The 13556-nt window shown below is 41.0% G+C and overlaps 1 protein-coding gene across 1 annotated transcript in view; it reads right to left on the bottom strand.

Moving 5' to 3' along the window:
* LOC121306269 (neurexin-2-like) overlaps positions 1 to 13556 on the bottom strand; it is a 132183-nt gene that overhangs the window by 31877 nt on the left and 86750 nt on the right. Inside the window, exons 3-4 of the mRNA XM_041238011.1 lie at positions 12934 to 13235; positions 3811 to 3834 (exon numbers count right to left, since the gene is read on the bottom strand). Coding sequence (XP_041093945.1) covers positions 3811 to 3834; positions 12934 to 13235 — 326 coding nt within the window. The remainder of the gene's footprint in view (positions 1 to 3810; positions 3835 to 12933; positions 13236 to 13556) is intronic.

Genomic DNA, 13556 nt, shown 5'->3' with positions numbered 1-13556 from the left:
TTTATGAAAATGAATAGCAGAGAGATTGCATATAATGTAATAGAATACAGGGGTCTCTCTCTCTCTCTCTCTCTCTCTCTCTCTCTCTCTCTCTCTCTCTCTCTACAGTAAGCTGTTGAAGTGAGCATCGATGCTGTGCTGTGCTCTGCTATGTCAAAACTGAAGTACGGGAGCTAGTGGATATCTGCATTTTGCTCTGGGGAAAAAAGTCATGTAACTTCAAGCTTAACTACATGCAGTTTGTACAGTAAATCACACTGCTCCCCTCCCTCTCGATCCCTTCTCAGCTCTAACCACTAGAGCCACACTGCTCCCCTCCCTCTCGATCCCTTCTCAGCTCTAACCACCAGACCACACTGCTCCCCTCCCTCTCGATCCCTTCTCAGCTCTAACCACCAGACCACACTGCTCCCCTCCCTCTCGATCCCTTCTCAGCTCTAACCACCAGACCACACTGCTCCCCTCCCCACTCAGACCAGACCACAGCCACACTGCTCCCCTCCCTCTCGATCCCTTCTCAGCTCTAACCACTAGAGCCACACTGCTCCCCTCCCTCCCACTCCCTCCTCAGCTCCACTAGAGCCACACTGCTTCCCTCCCTCAGTCCCTCCTCTAACCACTAGAGCCACACTGCTTCCCTCCCTCCCAGTCCCTCCTCAGCTCCACTAGAGCCACACTGCTTCCCTCCCTCCCAGTCCCTCCTCAGCTCCACTAGAGCCACACTGCTTCCCTCCCTCCCAGTCCCTCCTCAGCTCCACTAGAGCCACACTGCTTCCCTCCCTCCCAGTCCCTCCTCAGCTCCACTAGAGCCACACTGCTTCCCTCCCAGTCCCCCTCAGCTCCACTAGAGCCCCTGCTTCCCTCCCTCCCAGTCCCTCCTCAGCTCCACTAGAGCCACACTGCTTCCCTCCCTCCCAGTCCCTCCTCAGCTCCACTAGAGCCACACTGCTTCCCTCCCTCCCAGTCCCTCCTCAGCTCCACTAGAGCCACACTGCTTCCCTCCCTCCCTCCTCAGCTCCACTAGAGCCACACTGCTTCCCTCCCTCCCAGTCCCTCCTCAGCTCTACCCACTAGAGCCACACTGCCGCCTTCCCACCCAGTCCCTCAGCTCTAACCACTAGACTTTGCCACACTAACTCCCTCCCTCCCAGTCCCTCCTCATCTCCAACCACAAGGCAGAGAAAACCTCCCCCAGTTAATTACAGTTAAAGAAAAAAGACGCTCCCCATCTCTCTCAAAAAATGAAAACCCTTTTGTTGCTGCTGCTGCTGCTGCTGTTATTTGTTTTAGTAAGCAGTAGCAGAGAGATTTGTTTTGAAGAGATCCAAAACCAAAAGAAGAAACCAAAGCAAAGTAAAACAGAAAAAAATAAACCATGCAACGTCAGGAGTCCAGAGGGTTAGTGCGATGGAGACAGTAGACACAGCCAAGAGACATTCCCAGATTCCCTAACAAGTCCCTTCATGCCATGCAGAGATGGAAAGAGGGGAGAGTGGCCTCGACTGTGGCTGGAGAGAGAGAGCCAGGGGCAGGCAGGTCACCGAAGGACTTGGAGGGGGGGGGGGGCGACCGAATGCCCAAGTTATGTAGAGGTAAAACTACGGAGAAATTACACACCACCCAAGTGACCTGCATTTCTCGTAAATTGATATTAAAACCCGCAAAAAAAAATGTCACACAAACTTTTTACAAAAAACGACACGTCCAACTGTATTTGAAATCGCTTCGGCGCAGGGATGACGCCATGTTTAGAGAAGAAGAAACTCAAATTCAACAGCAAACGTTTCGTCATAGAATTTCCGTTGCTTTTAGCGTTTCTTAATCCAACACTCCGGAATGTTTTATAGATATGCATTTAGACATGGACACGAAATCTCTGGCAACTGGGAGAGTTTGTGACTGTGCTGTAAGCTCTTAGAAACAAGCTTTCCTAACAAACGACAATCATGTATCCATACAGGTAATAAGGGGTTTGAGGTTCTTTTTTTACAGCAATAACCTTTAAACTGAGGGGAAAAAATACCTTTGATCTTTACAATGCGATTACAAAGGCACCCCAAATCGCATTTCGCCATCACGTGACGTGAGCTTAGTCTGTCGATGACCAGTTTCTCAGGTCGACTGTCACCAGCATTTGGTGCTACCCCTGGTTCATACTTTATCACAAATGGCTGGGGAAGGGGCTCCCGCGTGGAGTGCAGGATGTGCCCCGTAGTCTGGAGGTCGCCGGTTCGAGTCCAGGCTATCCCACTGCCGGTTCTCGACGGGAGTTCCCAGGGCGCGGCGCATAATTGGGCGTGCGACGCCCAGGGTGGGAAGGGCTTAAGTCGGTCAGGGTGTGCTGAGCCCACCACGCTCCAGCGACCCCTGTAGTCTGGCCGGGCACCTGCGGGCCTGCCTGCTAGCGGACCAGAGCTGGGTGGTCTTCCGACGCTGTAGCTCTGAGATAGACGCATGCATGTTTCGGAGGACGCGTGTGTTTGTCTTCGTCTCTCCCGAGTCGAGCGCGGAGGTTACAGCGGTGAGCCAGGCTTACGAATTGCAGATTCCAAATTTTAAAATAAATAAATAGTCGGGGAAAACAGTGGTAACGTTATTACGAAAAGGAAACTAGTTCGGGTTTGTACACAGAATGAACGCGATTGACGCAAGCAGAGGTTCAACACCGTCAAAATACATTCTAGATCAAATCTCCATTATTCTAGTAATTATTATTTAAAAAGAACAAAGTTAAAAACAGCGCAACGTTCGGCCGCAGGGATATTTGGGGATACGTGGGAGACTGATCCCGGAGGTAGCGCCCAGGAATGAAAACACTGGGAATTAAATAAACTGGCTAGTGTTCCAATACAGTCTACATGTTTTGGACTCTATGGCTGTAGAAAGAATGGAAATCCTTTAACTCTACGAAAGAGTCAAAGATGTCATATACTGCATTATCATATGGAAGCTGTATTGTATTTAAGATTAGTCTAGTCCTGCAAAAAACTGTATTGAGGCATGCATGGATTTATGACGGGGAGAGAAATGTATGAACAATTATTATCATTATCATTATTATTATTATTATTATTATTATTATTATTGTAGGGGGCAGTGTAGTGCAGTATGGTATGGAACTTTATTAAGGAAACTGAGATGTTCTTTGTCTCAACTGAACAAAGGCACATAAACGTATGGCTATAATTACATGTACTGGGTTGCACAAAGAACAGTAATGCACATGCTTAATTTGACAGCCTTGTAGAGTGTACTGTTTCCCTGATCATTGTGAAGACTTTAAAATAAATGTTGACCATTAACAGAGGTGAATTCAAGCCGTCCAGACTGCCTGCCATTGGATCTCCAAGCTCAAAAGACAACCTGTTTGTGAAACAAATGCACCAAATGCACCATATATATTATATATATATATAATATATATATATATATATATATATATATATATATATATATATATAGTTTATCTTATTTTATAGAATAAAATATCTGTGTTTGGAATTTGGACATATTGTTCAATAATAAATAAAAAAAAAAAAATTAAAAAAAAAAAATCAGAAGAGAAAAAATTTAAAAAGTTTAACTCCTTTGGGGAGTTTCTTTATCTGAATAAGTAAATTATATATAAAAAAAAAAAAAAAGTTTAAAACAAAATCAAAAATATCGATGGGAATTTTGATTTCTGGAAAAACAAAACAAAACAAAAAAAAACCCGCAAACAAATAAAGAGAAATAGATAACAAAAGCCCAGGGCAAACCAAACTAGAAGACAATTAGAATGATATCTACCATATAATGCAGTTTGTTTACCGTAGCGTGTCCAATGCCTGCGTGCTTCAGGAAACCAGGGAAGGGAGAAAAACAAAATAAAATGACAAACCTTGAACTCAGAAACGGACCGTTAAACTAGAAATAAAGAAGTCACTTCGAAAAGGGTCCAAATCACTCATTTAGGGTTTCTTTTAGTTTTTTTTTTTTTGTTTGTTTTCCTTTCCTTGAGTTGAGTTCTTTTTTTTGTCCCAAATCAAATCAAAAGTTAAAAAAAAAAACAAAGAAATCAACAAACCGTTACTTTGTTAGTAAGTTAATAAGTTAACAAGTCAAAACAACAGATGACCCATTCCGTGAATGACACGATGTTAGTTGTTTTAAAAGTAAATAAATAAATAAATTAAATTAAATTCCTGAAGCATTTTGTTAGTAAAAAAGACACAGAAGTTAGGAATATTTCAACATACAGGGGAGGGAGGGGAGGGCGCAGAACGGGGTGTGGTTTGTGGCTGGGCTTAATTGGCGTGGGAGGAGGGATGAAGGTACAGTAACACAGCAGTGTTAGTTCTGATTGGCTAGTTCTCGTTGTGGGCGGGGTTTGGGTTGTTAGGGGCTGGAGAATTTGGCCAATCGTTTGTTTTACATTCGTGAGCCAATTAAAAGTCGTGACAGCTTTTAGCCAACGATTTCTGTAGCTTTATAATGAAGCCAATATATAAATACAAATACTTTTGCAATAATCGTTTCTTTGAAATAAAATAAAGCAGAAACCAAGAATGTCATCATCATTTGTCAGTTGAAATGTTTGTGTATGGAATGCTTCATTTTTGAAAAAAAAAACAAAAAAAAACTTAACAAAACAATTTCCTACAGCAATAAAAATTCAAAGTCCATATTTTAAGTTGTTAAAAAAAAAAAAAAAAATTCCAAAAAACCTGGAAAGAAGTTTGTTCTATGTTTACATGGTATGATTTGTTGGAAATCAAATTCTGGTTTGCCCCATGGATTAAGCAAAAAAAACAACAAATAAAACCACCTCCCCTTTATAGTGCTACTGATTGCCTTTGAACCTATTGTTCTTTACGTAGCTCAAATGAGAAATTACACTATCATTCAAAATTCCAATCAATCAATTCAAATTCCCTAATCAAGACTTTAAAACCAGTCTGCCTGCATCCTATATATAGGAAGTACAATACTAAATAGGTACCTAATAACTTCCTGTTCTGTAGGTCACTGATTGCTGCAAATATCAAACAGCGCAGGAAGTACCAGGAAGCCATGGCAACGTTCAATTTGACTGTGTTGCGTCTCCTGAATTAAAGCATCACAAGAAACTACATTCCCAATACAGTAATATACTGGTCCTCTGATGATGTTTCTGGTCCTAATCACAGAATGGCAAACTGATCTGAAAATCCTGGTCAGCACTCCTTTTAGGGCCTTGATAACTGCCTAGAAACGACTTTTCGTTTGTCATCTCAGATGAAGAATAGTTACTTATTGGAGCTGTCAGATTACATGATTAACATGACTTTGTTCAATTCAATTTCTGCATTACAAGCTGGATTTGGACAGTGTCTATACTACCACGCAATCACAGTTTAAGAGCTTTCAATACACTCTGATGGGCCCGGTCTCTGAATGCCTAAAGTAAAAATTATACCCTCTCCGTGCTATTGAAATAATCCATGATCAATGCGTGCTGAAATAGCGTGATTGCCATTCATTTACATGCTGTTCTTTCCTTCTTTCAAAATTACATTTTCAAAATGCCTAGTTAGTAGTCAGTCCAAATTATAATCAGCGCCTGACTCATTTGAAAATATTTCAGCTGGTAAATTCTATTGAAACACAACTGAAAAAGCCCTATGAAAAAATGACTTGAATATAATTGACTTTAAAGGGGAGGTGATTCTAACCAGTTTCGGGGCAGGTACATGTGTCAGTCCCCAAGCATTAAAGGGAAAGAAAATTTGGCCATAATGCAGCACTTTTTCATATACTGCATATGTTTCAATATTAAATTACATTAAAATAATAAGCAAAATGACTTTTCTAAATGTCAAGTGTAAGAAAAGTACATTGCCAAATGCTTTAATGTCAATTAAAACCGGGCTTCCAGATTTAAAATCAGAGCAATAAAAGCAAACGTTTTTAGCAAGTTAGGGTTAGGGTTAGGGTTAGGACAGCACGGTTTTCAAGATGAACCATGTAATCACAGACCTTCAGAAAAAAAAAAAGCAACAAAGTTGGACCAGTTCAAGAAAAAAGACATTATTTCTGATGGTCAGTTTGCAACTTTAGCGTGTAGAAAATTAACCACACAGGAAAGAAACTTAGTGAAAGATTCTGCCACCCCCTTGGTTAAATCTTGGGTTTAATTCATCAGTGTTTATTTTTTAGGTAGACAACACATCTTTCAATAGCCTCTGAATTACACATCCCATAAGTTGCAAACTGGCTGACATGTAGGGAAAAAGGCGCGCACACAGACACACAGAATACAAGTTAGTGTGCGTTTTCACAACCTGTAACTTTCCCAAAAAATATGTTGATTTTTGTAACCTTTCTAAGCAAATTCTACACACTTTTGTTTTTGCTTTTCTGCGATGGCTTTTAATATCAGTATTGTAAGTGTCACTTCTAAAACAATGCAGGTGCTAAAACACACAATAACTCTGCATTGAATTGAAACTTGAAACTACTTGTATTGAAACCACGCGTTTGCAATTGTTTTAAAAATGATGACAGATTCTTTAGACACTGGGGTAATAGAGTAATATTGACCTACAAAAAAGGAAATGATGTCACATTGTTAAGAAGAGGCACGATCTAGGTAACACAGCACACTTTTTTTTTCACAGATAATCAAGGAGATTTGGTACATTCGTTATTTTAGACCTCATAGCCGAGGGATCAAGGTCTTCAATACAGTTTAACACAAGGCGTTTGTAACCAAGACTGACAACCAGGAAGGTCAGGTCAAAGGTCATCTGCTGGAAAGGAAAACCTGTTAAGACGTTTGGACCACCAAGCTGTCATAAATATGGCTTTGAATCTTGCCACGCAAAATAGCTGTTCACTTACAGTGTGTGTGTGTGTGTGTGTGTGTGTGTGTGTGTGTGTGTGTGTGTGTGTGTGTGTGTGTGTGTGTGTGTGTGTGTGTGCATTTCCCTGACAAGCTAGTTCCTGATAGGGTATATTTTAGCTTTTGTCAATGGCTCCTAGCTAATTGACCTTTGAAGGTGTAAACTTTCTTAAACAGTAACACAGAAACGGGACTGCTCCCCCTGCTGGTTAGTGAGAGACACACAGATGCATTAAGGACATGAATGAATATTTGAATGCGTGTCACAGCTCGTGCAATAGATCCACCATCAGTTATTTGTTATCAATTTTCTTGCCCTGTCAGTGCAAGGGTTAAATAGGTCTGAAGCAACGTCAGCGAACGTCAAGTTGAAATGCAATCTTGCATTCTCCAATCGAGGCTTCGCGACGAGTCGGACTGATGGCCTTTTGATCTGTCAATCACGAAGCGAGCATTTGAAAGAAAAAAAAAATAAAATAAAACGGCTTTTCATTTCAAAACGATTCAAAACGCCGAGGAAACAAAGCTGGCACAGCCAGACAGGTATTTAGTGTCCCTTTATTGAAATAAATACCTCCCCCTTCACAACACGGGGCATTTCAAAATCTAAATTGACACACTACCGCCAGGTAAACATATAAATGTCGTCCCGATGACAGGAATACAGCGCTCGACGAACACAGAAGTGCTGCAGCGCTACACAGCAGGAATAGCTAATATTCTAATATTGCCCCGGTAGACCGCGTTCCTTTTTTCTAATCTTGTTACCCGGTTTGTACTGAAGCTAGCTGCTGGTGTGTTAATTAACCCCTTTGTGACCCTCTGTGCTACAGGAATTTTGTGATTTTGGGAGTCTTACAAAAATTAACACAAGTTCCCTTTCAGATACCCAAGGCAAACTATATATTGCTTTTTGTCAGTTTCGTTTTCATTGAAGGTTTTGTGGGTTTTTTTTTTTTTCCATTGGTTAAAGCTATCATGAAATGTATAATGCCTACATCACCTTTGGTCCCTAAAATCTTATCGTTTGATATAAGGTTCTGGAAACTTTTAATCTGCTGGATATGCCTGTGCCTGTGTGTAAATCTTTTCATTAGTTTTGGGGTTTTGCCTTGCTCTAGATTGACACCAGGCCACTTTGAGTTCCCCATTTCGAATATGCAGCCCATGGTGTGTATCACCCACCTGAATTTAAAATGCCCAGTATGCCACCAAAGAATGAGACACCCTGGCATAAATATACTTGTTTTCTTTTAACTGCACAAAATAAGAAGTTTAGAACTAAATCATTGCCCTTCACTGTTTTGTTATTCATAATTCCTCTAGAGGCCAAGGTAATATATATATATATATATATATATATATATATATATATATATATATATATATATATATATATATATTGCATCACCTTAGAATTTTAGATTGAAATTCAATAATTCAATATAATTCAATATGTTAACGTGACATTATTCAGCATGGTTCATTCGACAATACAAGACCTGTGACCAGAGCTTTATATGTGTTGTCTGTTTCAGCACTGCATTGCAGGACAGCTGCTGTAAGCGTGTTTTAATTCTACTGACATTGTCCCTCAAGCAGTGACATATGCATTGACTTCATCGCTAAATACACCTACAGCTCAGTTTCAGTACCATGCTAGTGGACAGCTCCTTCTAAATATGTCAACGCAGATCTGCATAGAGACTACTGTTCAGTGCCATTCATATCAATGTCATATTAGCGTCTTGTCATACTAACTCTTATTTGTATTATTTGTTTGTTTTGCATCCCAACCCTGTTTAAATGTGATAAGGATGCAATATCATTTTTCTCCCCCAGAATGTGTTTAACATGTTTATGAGAGATCAAAGAAAAAGACCCTCCTGAAGTGAGAAGGCTGGTTTAATAATGATATTTAAAAAACCTCCTGTCTAGCTTCGAGCTGAAGTGATGCTGGCAGAATGCAAATTGACATGTTGAGCAATAAAATAATAATAATAATAATAATAATAATAATATTCTGACCTCACCAACACAGAGGAATACACAGTGGGGGAGCTGTCTGTTACAGTGGTTCTGAAATGTGTCCCTGATTATGTTCCTTCCCGTGGCAGCTCCCCACAGCAGCTCAGGAGAACTAAAGGTCAGTGACCGTCCTCCAATGCCCAAGCCAACCGTCTCTTTACACCTAGACACTCCAAAGCAGATGTGAGCTACCACCCCCTGGAGGATAAGCCCAGCAGGTGTTTTGATTGAGCTCACCAGGTGTCTGGCCTGTAGGTTCTGCTGTAACAGTGCCTGACAATTTTGCATCCCTAACCTAGCGCCACAGCCAAGTGCTCCCTGTGGAATCCCTAGCGAAGACCGGTGACTTCGCACAGCCAGGAACCTACGCTCCTCTGACTGTATGACTCACCCTGCACATTAAGCAGTCATGTCTTTACCAGGGGAGACTCTCAGGGACCCCTAAGTTTGTGTGAGTGGGGGGAGAAGCATATTGTAGTATTTAGCATGCTTCAGTATACTAAAGTTGGAGGAATGATTTAATATATAAAGATATACCATGATCATCCATGGAATACTTATACTTAAATTACAAAGCATGGAAAAGAAACCTTACATGAAACAGCTGAGTTCAGAGAATTACAGTCATGTGCAAATGTATTAGAATGCTTCAAGACTTGTCATTGATATCCTACCTGCATGAAAACCTCAGGGTGTGAGAATTACAATTTCCGCTCAGTAATCAGCGATATAGAAACACTAGGCACTCACGTGTGAAAATGTGCTTTGATTACACATCTTAAACAACTTCTAAGCAGTCTCTTGAGTTTTACCGTGTGTGGCTTTGTGTTCCTTTTCCTGTTTCCTTCCATTAAAGTCATCAATAAAAAATAGACAGTCGCTATTTTAACCATTTTCCATTTTCAGTCACAGTAGTTTGATATGCACAATAAATCAACACCACAGAAGCAATGGGGCATTCCAATACGTGTGCACACCACTGTACTCAGTAAGGATGCTCAAGCTGCCTCTGGCTCAGTGCTCTGTGGCGGGCGTGAATGAGTTAACCGCACCCCATCATCGGGCTGCGTTGAGAAGATTAGTCTGGTTGCTAGGCAACTAATTACAGGAAGACAGCGGCGTTAGGAGGGAGAATATTGATTTGGCTGCGTTTGTGCACTTCAACTTAGCTTTCTGCTGGAAAGAGGTAATTGCAGCGTTTGAATTGCATGAGACCGAGGCTGTTACAAGAAAAGACTACTAATTAAGAACTTTTAACTGACAACCTTGGTCCAAGAAGCAATCTTCCTTCTTTAAAAGGCATCATTAAAGTGGCAAAACTGATCGCTCTCCAGAAAACCTTCACACGTTTTATTACAGTGCTCAAGAATCCAAATGTGTCCATGCTAATACAATTGAAGCACTTAATTGACTACTTTTTTTTGAAACCGAAAACCAAAGTGGCTGACATTCTCTGATATTGAATAGCGTTGAAATGCAATCTGATGTCGATCTTTTAATTTAAAAAATTGTTTAAGGTTTTGTACGATTCATTATTATTCCAAATGGATGTGAAATTGACCATTCAAAATGCACGCCTCATTTATTGTGATCAAAATGACTCTCGATCTTTTTGGTCCACTTTAGTTGTTATGAAAAAAATTAGATATTTGATGTTTTAAACTGTGTGTCCTCCCATTGACCAGGAGAGAGGGCGGTCCAGTCTGTGCATTATTATTATTATTATTATTATTATTATTATTATTATTATTATTTATTATTATTATTATTATTATTATTAATAATAATAATAATAATAATAATAATAATAATAATTAGTGTGCAAAATTACTATAGCTTGCTTCTATCCCTGCTGCTAAGGTGCAGTACCTATACTGTCCACAAAAAGGCACTCTTTCCCTCTACCTAATTCCATAAGGCTATGCTTTCAATGTGTATAGCAAATATATCTACATAACATTAACCTCTTCTAGCCCTTAAATGCAGTTTCTTAGCTGATAAGGGTTATTAATTTGCAGACTTAATTCAGGCCCACAATTATAAATAGATCTGAAAAGCATGCATCGAGCCATTAAACTGCTCAGGGTCGTGGTGTAGTCATTGTGTGAACTAACCAGAGATTTCACATTGCATGAACAATAAAAACAAAGTTGGGAAAAATGTCCAAAAAGTTGTTCCCAAATGAGACCCTGCATGTTTCTGAAGCAGTAGAATGTTACAGTAACCTTTTGCATGAGAATGGAAGTTGCCGTTTGAAAAGGAAGACAAAGGTTAGGGTTATTAGAGCATTTCATCACCAGAACACACCTCAGTGATTTACATCACAGATGGTGCAGCATTTTAACAAAGGACAGCGTTCACCTCACCCCATTTAATAAGAACGTAACATTTCGGGCAGGACTCAGCATTGCCCATCCGAATTCTAGCACCTGATTCGTCTCCAATCTCTTTTAAGGATTGATACAACCACATGGATGGGTAACTCGTGTGTAGAGAAGTGTTTCGCCCTCTGTCCTAAATCTCCACTTCATTTCCACCTAGGTTGTCATTTCTGTGCTTAAAGTATTGGGTTTGGCATCTCCTTCTAAGCTTTGAAAGACTTCAATCTAGCTCCCCCAATTCTTCTTTGTTCAAGGCTAAAGGAATTCTTCGTAGATCATTCATTCCCTGCAATTAATCTCGTTGTTCTTCGTTGGACTCTCTCCAAGGCAGCAATGACCTTCTAGTAATCTGGTAACAAAAACTGAACGTTCAGAGTGAGGTCTCATTAGTGCGTTACACAACATCGTCTAACCTGCTTTGATTTGTTCACTTTTGATTATATAGTCAAGCATTCAGGTAGCATTTTTCATTGCTCCCCACACTGCCTGCATTTTTGATGACGTCAGACAGGGTCCGACATCGGACCGGAAAGGGAAAATTGTAATATCGGACCTAGTCCGACACAGGACCGCAAAGGTTGGTAAAAAAGCAAAAAAAAAAAAAAAGAAAAACTAGTATGCTTTCTGTATATAAGAAAAAAGAACGCTAAATTGTGTTTAAATGCTGCATCACCTGTAAGTTACCTGTGGTGTGCATGTGTGTGTCTGTGTGTGTGTGTGCACGCTATCAACCTTCTTACAGTACATTGCATTGGGAGAATAGAGACGCAGACACAGTTAAATACTCAGATTGTCTTATAGTGGCGCACTTAACGGCAGCACTTTGACCAATTGATCAAGTTACTCAATGGGGGATGAAAGGCTCACAATGGCAAACATATTAGGGCAGATAATAATAAGCTAATCAAAGTTTAGACTTGGTCATCTAGTTTGAGCGTGTTGTGACTTTAACTGGACTGATCCACTGTCCCATTTAAAAGTGTGGAGGAGCTTGTTTAACTATGCAGGGCTGAATATTTAAATTGGGAACTCACATCAATAAACATGAACACATAAAATGATTGGGAATGGAACCGGATTGAGATGTCTTGATGCCCTTAATGGCTTTCTTGCCTAAACTTCTCGGTTGTTATTCTGGATGAGAAATGCATTGAAATTCACGCCAAGAGGCTCAATATAAAGGACACTATTGCAGGAACAGAAACAAATATGGATTTGATTGAGTTTCCCATGGGCAAAATGAATGACATGAACCCTATGACCAAGTCTAAACATATTGTCATCGGAAATAATGCGCAAATCAGGGGCCAAAATGGGTACAGTTGGGCAAATTTTGATCCAGAATGGCAGGCCAGTTCAACAGAGTTGTAGCCAAGAACACAATGCCAATTGAATCAACCAAAAGTGCCAACGAAGAAACAAAATGGTGCCCAAGATGAGGCCCACCAAAGGGGGCCCACACTAATTTAGATCCATAACGGCTACCGATCCCATCCAATCGGAGCTCAATTTAGATGAATGGGCTATTCCAAGCAAGGTAGTACAGTATGAGGTCAACTTAGATCAAAATTGGAACCCAATTAAGAAGCCACTACAAGGTCTGGCTACACAATGGCACGGCTTCATCCAAGACCAGTGTGGAAGAGATGGGAGGGGAGTTACCTGCCGCAGGTTCCTCGTCACTCGCACATCGTGCCAGTTGTTGTCGTTGAACTTGCCGTTCACTGGCTCCACCAGCGCTTCGAAGGCCCCGGATCCCAGGTTGATGACCAGCCACACCGCTCCACTCTTCAGGGACAGGTTGACGTAATCAGCCGACTTGCCCGTGTGCAGCATGAGGCCGTTGCGCTGCAGCGTGCGGAATGACAGCGTGATCTCGTCCGTGCTGCTCTGGATGGGGTTGTGGGACAAGTCGTAGCAGAAAAACTCGTTGCCCTTGAAGGTGGCCACAGATTCTTCTTTCCCTGTAAAGAGAGAGGAGGAGGTGTAATAACCTGTGTTTTTTATATAGCGCCTCTCATAGCGGACCATCACAAAGCGTTTTACAAGAGACTAGGGTGTGTGAACGATGCATCAGCTGCAGAGTCACTTACAATAACGTCTCACCCCAAAGACGCAGCACAAGGAGGTTCAGCGACTCGCTCAGGATCACACACAGGGAGTCAGTGGCTGAGCTGGGATTTGAACCTCCTGGTTACAAGCCTGTTTCTTTAACCACTGGACCACACAGCCTCCTATAAACCAGCTTGTGGGTTAGTGGATAGACTAAACATTCTTAACCTTTA

The sequence above is a fragment of the Polyodon spathula genome, chromosome 47 (assembly GCF_017654505.1).
Source record: "Polyodon spathula isolate WHYD16114869_AA chromosome 47, ASM1765450v1, whole genome shotgun sequence".
Lineage (NCBI taxonomy): Eukaryota > Metazoa > Chordata > Actinopteri > Acipenseriformes > Polyodontidae > Polyodon > Polyodon spathula.
Note: the sequence above shows the minus strand (reverse complement) of the source record. Positions and strands in the feature narration are given on the sequence as shown.